At 36.0% G+C, this 18,130-nt stretch overlaps 1 protein-coding gene across 1 annotated transcript in view; it reads left to right on the forward strand.

Moving 5' to 3' along the window:
• Positions 1-18,130, forward strand: part of cdh13 (cadherin 13, H-cadherin (heart)) — a 574,628-nt gene that overhangs the window by 182,376 nt on the left and 374,122 nt on the right. Inside the window, exon 2 of the mRNA XM_068214885.2 lies at positions 2,496-2,616. Coding sequence (XP_068070986.2) covers positions 2,496-2,616 — 121 coding nt within the window. The remainder of the gene's footprint in view (positions 1-2,495; positions 2,617-18,130) is intronic.

The following is an 18,130-nucleotide window of genomic DNA, read 5'->3' on the forward strand; positions in this document are numbered from 1 at the left end:
TGCTCTGTGTTTCTGATGTATTGAATCTATGTTGCATGTATTCCCTAGGAAAGAACGAAGCAGATCTCTAAAATTCCGTCTGTATGCCTCGAGTTGTTATGTACCATGTAGAACTGAGAGGAGGCTGTGTATTTAAGGATGGCATGTGAGGTGTATCATTGTCACAAAGAATCCCTTTTCCCTCCAGCTGAAAAGGTGATTGATGGAGAGCAAAAATAGGTGTGAAAGAGTAATAATGTCGCTGGAGGTAAAAGACGAAGATGGACAGAAAGGTTGGGGCTGCATAGGAAAAGAGCTACCTTAAAAACCTGACCTGCCATCGACCTAAAAGCCACCATTCTCTTTCAGTTTTAAAAGCTGGATGATTACCTTTAATTCCTAATGAAGATGAGCTTAGCTTTCCTAAGTATAAAGCAACCTAAAATTGGTATAATTGACCAGAAAAGCCCTCAGCAGAATCATTGTGCTCTTGGTCTCTGTAAAAGCAGCATTTAGTCGTCAGTAAATGGACTTGGTGATCTATTTGAATTGCAGTACTCCAGATTTGGTCAATGCACTTGTTTTAGCAGTGCCATTACAGCTGTTTTTAGATGAGAACACGATGTACACAAAAGTTTATTCATTTAAGAAGTGAAAGAATCGCAACAGTCAAGTTGTACTAGTTTTTTAAATAGAAAATCTTGACTATGGTTCAGAGATTAATTTACAGGTAAGGGAAGTGCCCTGAATGTTTGCACTGAGAAATATGTGAATGTCTTAATTAGTATGTATATAAATACGCATTTGACAATGAGCCACATTTGATTAGTACTGTGGCTAGAAGTCATATTTAATTAGCATCTTGGCTGGAAAGGTATTACGGCTCACATTTAAAATGGATACAAATGTGTGGAAGCTCAAGACAGTACAATGAAGGTCTTCTGTTCTTTGATGAAGTTCAGTTACTTTAATTTCTTCAGTATGAAGTATTGAACTATTATGACTCATGCTGTTATCCTCTGTGTAAAGGTTTGAAGGCTTTTAGAATTTGTATGATATATATTTTCTTCACATGTGCTATATTTATTAATTACCTTATGGTGGTTAGAAAAAGCAAACACGACCTGACATAAAAAAGCTTGCCCCAATATACACATATATGCAGCTCAATTTTGCCATGTATGTGGTGTATATATATATATATACTGCATACATATTATCATATATGTGCATATATACTGCATATACAGTAGGTTCCATAGATGCACATTAATCCTCTTATAGGTTTTTTTTTGATGTGGGTCAAAACATTGAACACTAATGTGGAACTGAAACTTTTGGCAGTAGGACATTCTGTAAATAACAGTGTTATATTTGTCCCCACAGGAACTCTTGCCATTTAAACCTGATTAACTCTTAAGATATTTCAAAGTCAAGGATGTGTTATTGCGCTAAATAACTTGTAGATTGATCATTACTGTGAAACATGAAAACAGAAACACAACTTGTAATATGGAAAAAAAAAACAATACAATAATGTACTTTTTGCGCTTAAAAACAGAAATTGTGTGCTAAATGGATTTGTTAAAGGCTTGAAGAAACACTCATTTTTTTACAACTCACCTACAGTAAAAAAAAAAAAAAAGAAAGTAAAAAAATTATAATAGCTTTATCATTTTGAATACATCCGGCTGATCTTTGAGTCAAGTGGAAGCACTTTTAGCTTAGTGTAGCTCAGCTTCAGCTTAACATAAATCATGGAAATAGATTAGAGTTCTCTCAAAAATTAAAAAAAACCCGTTTTGATAGCTTTTTTATGTATCAACTCTTCTGCAGTTGCTGTTTTTAGGTTGACATGTCTTAATTCTGGCGTAATAATAAGTAAATTTGGTTTAATACTATGGCAGGCGTGGTGATATTATGCAGCAATGTTATCTAGTTACTTAGCGGATGAATATTTTCAAGCGCTGTGATATTTTTTTGCCTGTTGCAACCATGGTACAGCAGCTTTATTAATACTATAGTAGATTGAGACTACAGTTTCTAAACAATTTGAATTGAAATATAGTAGCTTTCTTACATATAAAAGTAGAAAAATTAGCAATTTTAGTATTATTAGCATTACTTTTTTTTTTGAGTAAGATGCTACTGGTTGAATTTGATTCAATGGTTTAAACCAGGGGTGCTCAACCCTGTTCCTGGAGATCTACCTTCTTGCAGATTTCAGTTGCAACCCTTATCAAACACACCTGTTTGTAATTATCAAGTGCTGTTTAGATCCTAATTAATTGGTTCAGGTGTGTCTGATCAGGGTTGAAGCTGAACTCTGTAGGAAGGTAGATCTCCAGGAACAGGGTTGAGCACCCCTGGTTTAAACTAAGCTTTAAGGATTTCCGCTATACTCTTAGATTGGCTGAATGGATTCAATAATGGTAAAACTGATCAGTTTAACCCTAGGGGACTTGTAAAATGAGCTATTAAAAAAGTGTGAACGTATATTCTTCCTTGTGTTTCAGGTTGTATGCACTGGAGCGCAGGAAGACGAAGAGAAAGTTGAATGTGTACCAGGATTTCAGCAAAAGGAGTACCAGGTGGAGTACAGTGGAGGGTTCCTCAAAGATGTCCCACTGCTGCAAGGTATGTCAATGATTTCTTCATCGGAAATTGAGAAAGTTCAGCTTTGGTTGTGGAATTTGCATGGGTTTGTTTGGCATTCTCGAATCCTCTTCACTGCCTGAACCACATGTGTGCGCCAGCTGGAGTGAGAACAGTTTTTGAGGGCCTCGGGTGAATGTTGATTGTTCATTATTCTCATTATCATGCACAATACTTTTTCATTTATTAAAAAAAAGGAGGAAATAAAGGCTGCAGTGTCCAAACAAAACATCAAAATGATCTGGCGCTCATAAATTATTCTGTTTGATTGTGTGGATGTTTACAAAGCCTTTGTGATTCTCGTCTCTGCTGTGTCTTCTGGTTATAACTATTGCAGTGGTGTATAACGTTGTGCATAAAGATTCACATCAAGACCAGGGCTTTCCAGAGTTCTGTCTGCTTCTTATTTTTCTTAAAACAGATTTAATCTAAACACTTCAGAACGGCTAACGTATTTTCACTTTTGTCCATGACAGAAAACAGCAATAACAGAAATGCAACTAATAAAGGAGTCCTTTCTTTTCAGGTTTGCACAATAAAACTCTCAAGAGACCTCAGAGAACCAGAGTGATTAATGAAATTACAGTCTAATTACACATTAAGCATGTACGTCCCCACAGGATACACGCACACTGCCTCGCACGGAAAAGGCAACACCATGAGTGTTTTGAGAGCAACAACATATTAATCAGTTTTTCAGATAAATGGTAAACAATGCGTTGCCTGGTGGACTTGTAATCCAGCCACCCCTCAAGCCTAACATGAGAAATGAATAATATAAATGAAAAAAACACAATCCACTATGTGCTGTTCACCTCAAGAGATGTCCAGAGGTCCTGTGCTGCACGCGAATACAAATCAGACAGGGCAGCAAACATGCTGCAGAGGTCAGTGCTGCAGCGAGAGCCCACTGACAGTGGCTTCACTCATGCAGGATGGAGGAGGAGTGTGAGGTGCTTGTACAACACTGATCACTGTTTGTGGAAAACTGGCAGAAGATACACAAGTGCACATGTGAGATGCACAAGTAGTGGAGGAGTATAGATATTCACAACCAAACCAGAATATATTGGTCTTTAGAGCTGTACAGTTAATCTAATGTGATTTACTAATGCAATGCCACTTTTTTGATTCAGTGACTACTATGTATAAATGATCTCATTAATAGTTTTTATAATGATTTACCCATCTCTCAGTGAGGGATAGGTTTAGAGGTGGGGTATGGGTATATGCTGCTTTTTAAACATTGCTTGTTTTTATCCAAATGAAATCGTATAAATTCATAATAAGCCACTTTTCTGACAATACATAAAATAGTTACATTTGCTTGTGAGACCGGCTGGGATTTTCGTTTGCATTAATTGTGTAATTGTGCAATTAGTATTAAGGCTAGTGATAAATAAAAGTAAATAAAAATGAATAAAAGTACTTTCATGTCTGATACAATTTTACAAGCATAGGTAGACAGACAGTCATATATATATATATATATATATATATATATATATATATATATATATATATATATATATATTACTAATACTAAGAAAATTGACTTTAAAGTTATCAAAATTAAGATTTGATAGATTTCAGTAGGAAGTTTACAAAATGCGTTCATGTAACATCATATTTACTTAATTTTCTAGTGACGTTTGGCATAAAATAAAAATAAGCAATCATAAAACATACAATACATTTTTTGAATAATGCAAAAATACACTCATCGGCCTCTTTATTAGGTAAACCTCTTCATCTGCTCATTAACTCAAATTTCTAATTTCTAAATTTTCTGCAACTCAGTGCATTTAGGCACATAGACATGGCCAAAACGATCTGCTGCAGGAAAGAAAGGTTATTTAAGTTGGTGCCAGACAGGCCAGTCTGAGTATTTCAGAAAATGCTGATATTCTGGGATTTTTCTGCAACCATCTCTAGGGTTTACAGAAAATACTTTGCAAAAGAGAAAATATCAAGTAGTTCTGGGGGCACAAATGCCTTGTTGATGCCAGTAACTCAAATAACCACTTGTTACAACTGAGGTATGCAGAAGAGCAACTCTTCGAACCTTATCATGTTGAACCTTGAGGCAGATAGGCTACAGTAGCAGAAGACCACACCGGTTGCTTCCCCTGTCAACTAAGAACATGAAACTGAGGCTAAAATTCACACAGACTCACCAAAATTAGATAATAGAGGATTAGAAAAATGTTGCCTGGTCTTATGAGTCTTAATTTCTGCTGCAACATTCAGATGGTAGGGTCAGAATTTGGAGTCAAAAAGCAACTAAAACTCAACTATTTAGTCTCCACTTTCCTTACTAATATGCAACTCCCTCTCTGACTACTCCACTAACTACAAAAATAATAATAATAAAAAAAAATACTAATGCTTTCCTTCTTAGACCTAACACACCTGGAACTTGCCTACAGCACTTATTTATTGTTGCTCTTATAGTTGTGTAAATTGCTTTTGTGTCCTCATTTGTAAGTCGCTTTGGATAAAAGTGTCAGCTAAATGACTAAATGTAAATGTAAATGTAATTTGGAGTCACCAACATGAAAGCATAGATCCATTCTAGTTTGTATCAATAGTTTAGGCTGATGCTGGTGGTGTAATGATGTGGGGGATATTTTCTTGGCACACTTTTGGCCCATTAGTACAAATTGAGCATTGTGTCAATGCCACAGACTACCTGAGTATTGTTGCTGACCAGGCCCATCCCTTTGTGACTACAGTTTACCCATCTTCTAATGGTTACTTCCAGCAGGATAGCATGTCATAAAGCACAAATCAACTAAAATGGCCTCCACAGTCAACATAACTCAATCCAATATAGCACCTTTGGGATTTAGTGGACAGGGAGATTAGCATCATGGATGTGCAGCCGACAAATCTGTAGCAACTGCATGATGCTATCATGTCAATATGGACTAAAATCTGAGGAATATTTCTAGTACCTTGTTGAATCCATACCATGAAGGATTAAGGCAGTTCTGAAGGCAAAAGCCAACCCGGCACTAGTAAGGTGTACATTATACAGAGGCCGTTGAGTGTATACCTGTGCTACAAAAGACTTGGTTTTGTGGTCCAGGGTAACATATTTACATTCAATTTAGTCATTAACATTTCAGACGTCCACATCTACTGTACATACTGTACACTAAAGTTATTCAAAGCTCTTATATCCAGCCATCAAGTGTCACCTGAAAGAACAGTGGGACTGATTTGATTGGTTAATGGGGCTCTGTTAAAGTCTTCTGATGATTGTCAGTCCTCATTCAAAAAACGAAACAAATCTTCTTGATTGTCACAATTCACTGGACCGTGTCTCCTCTGAGAAGCACAGTAATGTCTTCAAGCTTTTCTTCGACTCCTCTGGGATCAGCAGTAATGTCTAACTGCCACCACAACGGGCCCCAGTGGGAATCTAGCATCTCTGCCAACAAAAAAAGTGCCTTTCTTTTCCTTCTCGTCTTCCCAAATTGACAATGGTGTCAACAGGTTGCACAGCTATAATAGGAAGAATGTGCACTGCAGTCTGCCAAGACAGTACTGCGAACGCTGCTGCTTGCATGACTATGAGATTTTTTGTGAACATTTGTGTTTGTGTGTTCGACTGGGCATGACTGTTGAGTTTGCACACAGTCGCCGATTTGGAGCCGGTTTGACCGCTGTGTTCCAAGTTTTTATGTTTGGGAGGAGCCATTGATCCATGTAATTAGAACAGCGAGAGTGGCGGCAGTCCTTTCAAAAGATCGTTTGCTTTGAATTTCAATTTACTTAAGCTACAGAACATGATTACACTGACATAGAACACCACTCAACACTATTACGCTGACAGACAAAGAAATGCAGAGCAAAAAGTGCAGTCATCAGGCCAAAAATGCAATGCGAAGGACCGATGAAAAAATATATATTTTATAACCAATTCAGCAAGTCGGCCAATCTCGCCTTGGGGTTTCAATCTTTTTATTCTATTCTGTTCGATTGGGAAAGGCGCTGAGGCATTCTGTCATCTTGGGACCCAGCGATCCATGCACATGGAGACAGAGCTCAGTTCCGCTTTACTGAGTCACCCTGTAACCACTGTGCACTTCTATTACCCTGAATATGCTCCTGTCAGCACAGCACAACATACAAAACACACTCACTTACATTCACAACTTATGCGCAAATAACTTTTTCGGAGTAACCGTAGATATAAACAGTGGCATCACCATACTATGTTGTTTGCAAAAGTGTGATCATTCGGTTAGGGAAAAGCACTTGGTGTTCTTAAAGCTTATTTTTGCAAGCTGTGTGTTCAAGAACCTTTGCTGGAAGTATAACTTTTTACACTGGAGGGTGGTCTCATTTGTATTCATAGGTTCATAACTATGTGGATGTGAAGTTTTTATTTGTGTATATACTGTACGAGTGAGAAAGTGTGGGTTTCGTACTACCTATTTTTAAAAATCTTTTCACGAAAGCCTCTTATGGTTATAAAAGCTTAATGTATCAGGTCAAAAAAGCAGGCAAATAAAAAAAATAATAATAAATAAATAAATAAATAAGCAGACGAATAAATAAATAAATAAAAAGACTAGCAGCCACAACCAAACAAGCAAGGACGTAAGTAAGTAAGTAAGTAAGTAAGTAAGTAAATAAATAAATAAATAAATAAAATACATAAATTAATAAAATAAATAGACTAGCAGCCACAACCAAACAAGCAAGCACATAAATAAATAAATAAATAAATAAATAAATAAATAAATAAATAAATAAATAAATAAATAAATAAATAAATAAATAAATAAATGGATAAATGGATAAATAAATTCTCAGAGATGGGTTGCGGCTGGTAGGGCATTTACTGCATAGAAACATGCTGGATAAGTTGGAGGTTTGTTCCGCTATGGCGACCCCGATTAATAAAGGGACTAAGCCGACAAGAAAATAAATGAATAAATAAATAAATAAATAAATAAATAATATTATTATTAATAATATTATTATTAATACTAATATTAATAATAATAATAATAATAATAATAATAATAATAATAACAATTCCCCTAAGAGGGCCTACCAGAATTTCTGAAAACAATCCGACTATTTGATTTTTGATCAGAAAAGGTTTATCGCTTCTCAATTCGCCCTGTACACTATACAAACACAGCATGGCAAATAACACATGACAGCGTGTGTCACATCTAGCCATCTACGCAAAGTACAACTACCATCATGTACCTCAGACACACCAGTTCCTGATTTCCCCTAATTACACACACAGCTCATGACTAATCAGATGGACCATATAAATAGCACACCCACACAGACTTTGCTGAGTCTTGTTTTCTGTAAGTTTATTGATTGTCCTGTTTGCCACCTGCACCGATCTCTTGTCTTTACGTTGTCTATTTGCTCCTTGTACCTGTTTTGACTGTTGCCTGCCAGACTATTCTCTTAAATAAGCTGCATGTGAATCCTCAACTCTGTTGTACCCTGACTCTGTTACCAACTTTCGACTATAAACAGAAGCTCACAATCATTGTAATGTAATGTAATGTAATGTGAATTTATATAGCGCATTTATTGTGTATGGCCATACACCCAAAGCGCTTCACAATCATGAGGGGGGGTCTCTCCACACCACCACCAGTGTGCAGCATCCACTTGGATGATGCGACGGCTGCCACAGGACAACGGCGCCAGTGCACTCACCACACAGCAGCTATTGGTGGAGTGGAGGGACAGTGATAGAACCAATTCGGTGGAGAGGGGATGATTGGGAGGCCATGATCGTAAGGGCCGATAGAGGGACTTTGGCCAGGACACCGGGGTTACACCCCTGCTCTTTCACGAGAAGTGCCTTGGGATTTTTAATGACCACAGAGAGTCAGGACCTCGGTTTAACGTCTCATCCGAAAGACGGCGCCCACTGACAGTGTAGTGTCCCCTCCACTTTTACTGGGGCATTAGGACTCACACAGGCCACAGGTTGAGCGCCCCCTGCTGGCCTCACTAACACCACTTCCAACAGCAACCTAGTGTTCCCTAGTGGTCTCCCATCCAGGTACTGACCAGGCTCAGCCCTGCTTAGCTTCAGTGAGTAACCAGTCTTGGGCTGCAGGGTGACATGGGTGACATCATTGTTCTGCCTCAGAGCTCTTGTGATTGGTTAAGCTTTTGGACTTGACAGTGATAAGCTACGATGCATGGTTGTAAGGGTAAGGGGCAAACACGTTCATCAAGCATGTGTTCACATTGAAAAATAATAGAAAAGTAGCACATTGTAGAGGAAAAACACTGTGTGAATGCCCCCCTAGAATGTTTTTTTAATCAATAAGAATCATGGATTCAATAGACCTATGGTATGATACTAATAGATCAAGAGTTACGTGGCAAGTTTATCAGTTATTCTGCACCCATATTTTAGAAAATACATATAATCAAACATATTTGAGAGATCCTTTAAGCATGTCTGCTGTCTTCCTGATTTAAACTGGCAGTTAATAAGCTTAAACTAGTTGTCACAAACAAACAAACAATAAATAAATAAATGTACTAAGCCAAAGACAAATTAATAATAGATTAAAATAATAAAAACAATAAATATAAATAAATAAATAAATAAGTAAATGAAGGGACTAAGCTGAAGGGAAATGAATGAAAGAATGAATGAATAAATAAATAAATAAATAAATAAATAAATAAATAAATAAATAAATAAATAAATAAATAAAATGACTAAGCCAAAAATAAATAAATAAATAAATAAATAAATAAATTAATTAATAAATAAATAACTAAATAAATAAATAAATAAATAATAAAAGGACTAAGCCAAAGGAAAATGAATAAATGAATGAATGAATGAATGAATGAATGAATAAATTAATAAATTAATAAATAAAAAGACCAAACCAAAGGAAAATGAATGAATGAATGAATGAATGAATGCATAAATATGATAATAACACATATATATTGCATACGAATAATTTTTACCCATGCGGAATTTAAATATCTTTTAATAAATATATCAATACAAGAAAACAAATCAATCACATTTCTACAGTCAATCAAAACCAAGCATTCAGTGGCCCTGTTGTATAATACTGATAGTTAGCCTATAAAGACATTTCACTGGATCAACGAATCCCATTATTGTAGGATTATGAGAGCAAGCTATACGAGTTGTTTAGACCATAAAATCGCTGCAGTTTTTAAGGAACATCAGCTAAAGTCACTATGACAGCACAATTCATTACAGCCCTAAAAAGAAGCGTAGTTGTTCTGCTACTGATATGAGTGTGGTTGTAAATGCATCATATAGCAGTGATTAGCTTATAATGAGCGCAGTCTTCCTGTGTGTATAGCGAATGCATTTACAGTGTGTGTGTGTGAGTTTGTATTTGCAGGTGTGTGGCTGGTGACTCATCGCTCGTGTCAGAGGCAGTCAGCTGTGCAGGTGACATATGCAGATTTATGTAAATACACTGCTCTCCTCTTCTCCTGTTTGGATGTGCCTGCTCAGTAATTATGCAGATGGAAGCAGTCTCGAGGTGGTCAACGCTAACCACACGAGAGTCCTGGGTCAACAAAATTCATTTATCTCTCAAGACTCAAGACTGCAAAACATGCATAATTGTTAGAATGCATGCAAAGGAGCATTGAGATATGCGTTTAAAGATTTATTTTTTTTGTTTGTGCAAATGTAAAAGTGAAAGATGCATTCATGTTTGCATTTTTAAAGTGTTAAAGTAACAGTTGATAAATATATAATTAATAAACAAACAAACAAACAAGCTAGCAGTTACGAAAAAACAAGCAAGCACTTTTATGTAAATACATAATTATATAGTATTATAAAATTATATATATATATATATATTACATAAATAAATAATTGAATGAATGAATAAATAAATAAATACACACATACATACATACATACATACATACATACATACATACATGCATGCATACAAGCATACATGCATGTACACATACATACAAACATACATACATGTATACATACAAACATGCATACATATATAGACAAATAAATAAACTAGCAGCCATGAATAAACCAAGCAGCAACATCTCGCTCTCCCTCAAGAAGCCTATTCGAAAGTGCAACTGCAATTCATCAACTGACCTGTGGGGGCTGGCTCCAGAAACTCCAGATGTTCACTGACTACCATGCTAAATTGGTCAATTTTATAACTGATAAATGTGTTTACAGCCTGGTACAAAATGTGGTTTTTGATATATATATAGCTAATATTATCCTTTATGACAACTGTGTGGGGGTGAATTTTCTTTATAACTCATCCGTTTTGTTTTTAATAAGTTATATTAAGTCTGCATAATTAAGGGTGTGGCCTCTTTACCAGCTAGGTCGTGCTGTTTGCTGTTACGTCACCTCATGACTTGATTTGCCGCTGAACTTGGCATATACGCCATATTTTTGTTTTGTTTAGTTTTATGTGACTTTACACAGTCAATTGCCTTTTGGAATTATTTCCTACAATTACCAGATAATATGGCATGCTGTGTGCACTTAATTGTGCTCACAAACTATTTAGGTTGCCTCCATTTCCTAGGTGAGTGGAATTATATACTTATTTGTCAGATCTATAAATGTATTTGTTTTATTTTGGATCATTTATCATATATAATTTTAATTAGAACTAGAATGCACTTCAGAATCTGACAGATTAATTAACTGTAGGCTATAAAACATTGGTCTGAAACATTGTCATACAGTGTTATGCCTGGATTGCATAAATAGCCTTGCATTTACTTATACTGACTACATTTGAAGTATTGAAAGTATTTTGTGTTTTCCTCCTGTAGAAAAGCATCATAAAAACAATGCTTTGTGGCTCAATGTATTACAACAGTGTTTTTAAATGTCTAAACACTTTATTTATATAGTACACAATTAAGCCCATGTGGTCAGAACACAAACGAGTCGCAGGCAATTAAGCATTTCTTCCAAAGAAAAGCCATCTAAGCAAAATGCTAGCAGGCATCTGTAGCTCCACTGAAGCTCGGCCTCTTTGCCCTTTTTGTTAGCATCCAGTCGGTGCGATGATGCTCGATCAAAATGCCAACGGTTGGCCACGCCTTCTTGTAGCTTAATTTGTCCTCTTCAGAAACCTATGGATGATGTCACAGATGCTACGTCCACACGTTTTAAGGTCTATCAAAGGAACAAGCAAGCACATTAAATAAATAAACAAATAAATAAACAAATAAATAAATAAATAAATAAATAAATAAATAAATAAATAAATAAATAAATAAATAAATAAATAAATAAATAAATAAATAAATAAATAAATAAATAAATAAATAAATAAAATACAAAAGCCATGAACAAACAAGCTAGCAAAAAAATAAAAATAATAATAAATAAATAAATAAACTAGCAGCCATGAATAAACAAGCAATCACATAAGTAAGTAAGTAAGTAAGTAAGTAAGTTAGAAAGAAAGTAAATAAGTAAGTTTCCCAAAGATGGGTTGCAGCTGGAAGAGCATCCGCTGCATAAAAACATGCTATATAAGTTGGCGCTTATTCCGCTGTGGCAACCCCTGATTAAAAAAGGGACTAAGCTGAAAAGAGAATGAATGAATGAATAAACAAACAAATAAATAAATAAATAAATAAATAAATAAATAAATAAATAAATAAACAGTAAACTATAAAGGAAATTTTTAAAGAATAGTCCACCCATAAGTTCTAAACTACATATTATCATGTATTTTCTTACATTTATGCATGTAGTATTTCTAAAAGTTACATTAATTTTCAGCAGCTGTAAATAATTGTTTGCTCATATATTATCAAATATTTTTTTTCAATACAAAGTGTTACTCCAAAATACATACTGTATTTATTTGTTTGTTTTATTTTATTATTTATTTTATTTTTTACTTCCGTGCACACTGTTTTTTTTTTTTATAAATATAAACACACCCACACGCACACGTAAAGATAATGCAAAAATGTAAACTGAGAAGTCAGTCAGAAGATAAATCTAAATAAAATTTGATTTCCTTTTCCACCCTATATCAAATTGCGCACATAAATTAGGAGGAAAGTCATTTTCAACAACCCTCGCCAATAAGGGCCAGTGCTAACAGAAGTGTGGCGTTCTCTCGAAAGGGATATCGTTTTTATATTACTAAAGCGAAAATCAAATAAAGTGGAGTGCTCTCATTTCTCTGGATACTCACCGTATAGGTATCTCCATTCTCCTCGTCCCACACTATAATGAAGACGGAAAAAAGGAATGCAATTTTATGAAAGCCAATGAGATTGATCTTTTCTTCTCCCAGAGCCCCTCACCGTTAATTCAACACCAGCTCCAATTTCGCACACTTATTATCCTGCTGCTGGTCGCGCCAAAAATACAAACTCTGCTCGGCTCTGAAACTCCTCCGCCGCTGGGAAATGAGAATATCAGCAGACGCAGATCAGAAAGGAGATCACATTTTAAAGCAGAAGGTGACACTGTTGAGCACTGAGAGACATAGCCTGAAGACTGGACCGTTTATCCTTTACTCATTGCCCTATAAACCATGTCATCTAGAGGCTTCTTTTTTTATTTTTTATTTTTGCAAAACTTTATCTGTTTAAAGATTGTAGGATTTTGGCATCAGAAATTAGTTTACAGCACAGTTAAAACTATAGTAACTGTGACAATGGACTACAAAATTATATTCTATAGTCATGAATATTATAAATTATATTATAGTCATGCATGTCTTTTTATTAACATAGATATTTATACATTACCTAAAAGCTTCATTGATGTATGATTTGTTATGATAAAACACTATTTTGGTGATATACGGCTATTTCAAAATCTGGAATCTGAAGGTTCAATCTGAGGATGAGGGGGTCGATGTAATACCATCAAATCCAAATGAATCACATGGGTTCAATCAGATCACACCCTAGCTGTGAATCACTGAACAGGTTTCATACATTTGATCAGATCTTGGATAATTTGTTGACATTTTAATAAGAGATTTGTAACATGAAAATGAATAATAATAGATAATAGTCTCCTGTTATCGTGTGTAGTTCAATTAACTTAGATAAATTCAATTAAATGTTACTTTTTTTATGCTTTTCCAAATATTTATTGTTTCAAAGCAGCTTCATAAAAAGTGCTCATTGTTAACTTTCAGTCAAAATCGGTCAAAAAAGTTAGAGTTTTGTTTAGGGTTGGCAGTATACACTCACCAGTCACTTAATTAGGTACACCTGTCCAACTGCTCGTTTGCCAATTTCTAATTAGCTGATCACAGGGCAGCAACTCAATGCATTTAGGCATGTAGACATGGTCAAGACGATCTGTTGCAGTTGACACCGAGCATCAGAATGAGGAAGAAAGGTGATTTAAGTGACTTTGAACGTGGTATGGTTGATGGTGCCAGACGGGCTGGTCTAAGTATTTCAGAAACTGCTGATCTACTGGGATTTTCACGCACAACCAGGGTTTACAGAGAATGGTCTGAAAAAGAGAAAATATTCAGTGAGCGGCAGTTCTGTGGATGCAAATGTCAGAGATCAGAGAAGAATGGCCAGACTGGTTCAAGCTAATAGAAAGGCAAAAGTAACCCAAATAAGCACTCGTTACAACCAAGGTCTGCAGAAGAGCAACTCTGAATGCACAACACATCCAACCTTGAGGCAGATGGGCTACAGCAGCAGTAGACCACACCGGGTGCCACTACTGTCAACTAAGAACAAGAATCTGAGGCTACAGTTAGCACAGGCTAACCAAAATTGGACAATAGAAGATTGGATAAACGTTGCCTGGTCTGATGAATATCATTTTCTGCTCCAACATTCAGATGGTAGGGTTAGAATTTGGCATCAACAACATAAAAGCATGGATCCATCCTGCCTTGTTTCAGTGGTTCAAGCTAGTGGTGGTGTAATGGTGTGGGGGAGCTTTTCTTGCCACACTTTGGGCCCCTTCGTACCAGTTAGGCTACATGTCAATGTCACAGCCTACCTTAGTAGTGTTGTTGAACATGTCCATCCCTTTATGACCACAGTGTACCCATCTTCTGTTGGCTACTTCCAGCAGGATAATGTGCCATGCCATAAAGCATCTCAGACTGGTTTCTTTAACATGACAATGTGTTCACTGTACTTAAATACCCTCCACAGTCACCAGATCTCAATCCAATAGAGCACCTTTGGGATGTGGCGGAATGAGAGATTTGCATCATAGATGTGCAGCCGACAAATCTGCTGCCACTGCATGACGTTATCATGTCAATATGGAACAAAATCTCTGAGGAATATTTCCAGTACCTTGTTGAATCTATGTCATGAAGGACAAAGGCAGTTCTGAAGGCAAAAGCGGTCCAACCTTGTATTAGAAAGGTGTACCTAATAAAGTGACTGGTAAGTCTATAATGTATGTTTTAATGCATGGTTATCAGAGCCCACCATGGAAGAAACATAAGCCTTGAAAATATATTTGAAAGAATGCATATTGTGCAGGTAATATTTAATGATGTTAGATAATGAGCCAAACGCATTTATTTTATGATTTTATTTTGTTGTGTATTTTGTTGGTCTAACAATTCACACATGTGAGTAATAATACTTTCTTTACGTTTGAATATATATTTCTGTTTTTTAGACACTTAAGATCTCATACATAAAGCTTGATGAAATCGCTCACAGCTACAGTAGTTAGACTCTTTGTAATATAACTATGCTCATTGCCTCAGTTTGGGACATTTTCCACCAGATTTCAACTCCCCTTTGGCAATTCATACATTTGCTTCTATCTATCTCTATTGCTCACCATTACGTCATGCGAAAACCAGGCCATAAACTTTGCACCAGCCTCATTTCTCAGCCAGAACACAGACTGTCAGTGTGTGATTCACAACCGGCAGTAAGTCTGAGCTCAGTCTTGATTGGCCATCAGCACAATAATGTTCAGATACTTCTTCAGCTCTAAGTCCATACAGTAATGTGTGTGTGTGTGTGTGTGTGTGTGTGTGTGTGTTCCTGCTGCTGATTCTTAGCTCTGGAGTGTCTCTTTTTTTAAAGGTCCTCAGACTTCCTCCACTGTGTCTTGCTTGACTTTATCACTCTTCCATCTTAAGTGCTCTCAGCATTGTTTAGTGTTTTTAAATAAACTGAATGGAGGTATTGCTTCGAGATCTTTGAGTTTAAAGGCATATGTGTCTCTATGCATGTCAATGGCACATAAAGACACTTTACAGTAAGCCTGGGTTTTACTGGCTGTGAAACGATAGTTCACTTCAGGGACAAATAACATCAATTTATTGTATTTGATCGCAGTGGGAAGAGAAGATGACAGCTTATAATAACCATTACTTAAACCTCAAACCTGAGCCTTTCTTCAACAAAGCTATTAGTTTGTTTTTTAATTTAATTTAATTTAATTTAATTGTATTTTTTTCAGTATTAAGCATATAATTTTTTTCCTTCTTGCATTGTTTATTTTAGGTGTCAAACACTTGGGACCACAGATACTGTACAGAATGTAAAAATGTTGTCAAAATTTTCTAAAAAAAAATTATTTAGTGAGTTTTCAGGTGGTCTAAATGAATCTCTTAATCTGTAACTAACAATACTGTTGCTGCAAATTATTATTTTTAAGCTTAAAAAGACCATTGTAAACCAATCCAAATCACTTTAAACCATTTAAAACTGGGAAGCAGGTTTAAAAATCTTTTTAAGCCAGTCAAAGCTGGTGTTCTGGTCTTGCGACTTTGCTGGTTTTACAGAGATTTTAGGCTTTTTTTAGAATGTCATGCTGGTGGCTAACTGGCTACCCAGCTAAACTTCAACTGAGACCAAATTAGGCCTACTGAGAGCACCTTAAACCAACACCAGGTTTAAGATTTTTTAACAGTTTTTATAGTAGTTTTGCTGCAAATTATTATTATTTTTATTATAATTTTTATTATCTCTTTAGTGCATTTTCCATTTACCCCCTCAAACAAATTAATAAAAAATATACATACGCAATTCTCGAAATGTTACATTACTAATATAACTACATGTATTATTCCTTCATTCATTTATTTTAACATACGATGTCAGACAACGGGGTTAAGGATCCAATGGCAGCGTCTTTATTAAACAAAGAATGGTCAGGCTGGCAATGGTCAAACACATGAGCAATCAGTATCATACAGAGCAATCCAAAAGAGTAGTCAGGTAACAGGCGAAGAGGTCGTTCAGTCGGCTTACATCAAAAATCAATAATTAAAGCAAAGAAAGTAACACAGCAAGGCAAGGAGAAACGCTTTGATGCTAAAGGTAAAACAACAAGACTCAGCCCTGAAGTGTGTGTGTGTGTGCTGTTGATAAAGTCCATGTAATCAGATCATGAACAGCTTCCAGCTGTTTGTGTGTGTAATCAACGGAGAATTAGAACAGGTATGTGTAGTGTGTGAAGGGAGTCGTAGTTCATATGGTGGCAGAACTGCAGTCTGAGTGAAAGTGACTGTTATCCAGCGATCTGCAGTAGCTAGATCTGATGACTGTAACACCATTTATTCGTTTGTTTGTTTGTTTGTTTGTTTGTTTGTTTGTTTGTTTGTTTGTTTGTTTGTTTGTTTGTTTGTTTGTTTGTTTGTTTGTTCGTTCGTTCGTTCGTTCGTTCGTTCAGTCATTCATTCATTTTCATTCGGCTTAGTACCTTATTTATCAGGGGTCACCACAGCGGAACGAACCGCCTACGCATATTATTTATACCTGTCAACAATGGGATGTGAAAATAAGGGATATTCCCACCATAATAAGGGCACTCATTTAAAAAATCCCAAATTACTAAATATGTTAATTTAGAGCTCTTACATTGTAAATTAACAGTTAAATGGTCAATAATATGTTTTATTATTATTATTTACAGAAGAAAAAAAAAGTGTTTTCGTGCCTAAACTAAGTGAAAGCACAGAACAGACTCACATTTAAGAGCAAGGTGTTGCGCATAGGGGGGCTCGGCTCTTTAAATTTTCTTGCCACCGTTTAGAGAAAGATGGAAAAACATCTTTATGTGCTGATAGCGGGATAGAACTATAAAATACTAGAGTATCCCAGGAAAAACGGGAGGGTTGACAGGTATGGTCTTCTTCTTCTTCATCTTCTTCTTATTCTTATTTCATTAGTGTATTTTTTACTTAGCCCTCAAACTAATTAAAGAAATATATATAATAAACATATGTGGACACGGTGCTTCAGTGGATAGCATGTTTGCCTCACAGCAAGAAGGTTGCGGGTTCGAGCCTCGGCTGGGTCAGTTGGCGTTTCTGTGTGGAGTTTGCATGATCTCCCTGTGTTCGCGTTGGTTTCACCCGGGTGCTTTGGTTTCCCTCACAGTCCAAAGACGTGGTACAGGCAATTTGGGTGAGCTAAATTGTCCATAGTGTATGTGTGTAAATGAGTGTGTTTGGGTGTTTCCCAGTGATGAGTTGCGGCTGGAAGG

The sequence above is a fragment of the Danio rerio genome, chromosome 18 (genome assembly GCF_049306965.1).
Source record: "Danio rerio strain Tuebingen ecotype United States chromosome 18, GRCz12tu, whole genome shotgun sequence".
NCBI classification, from domain to species: Eukaryota; Metazoa; Chordata; class Actinopteri; order Cypriniformes; family Danionidae; genus Danio; species Danio rerio.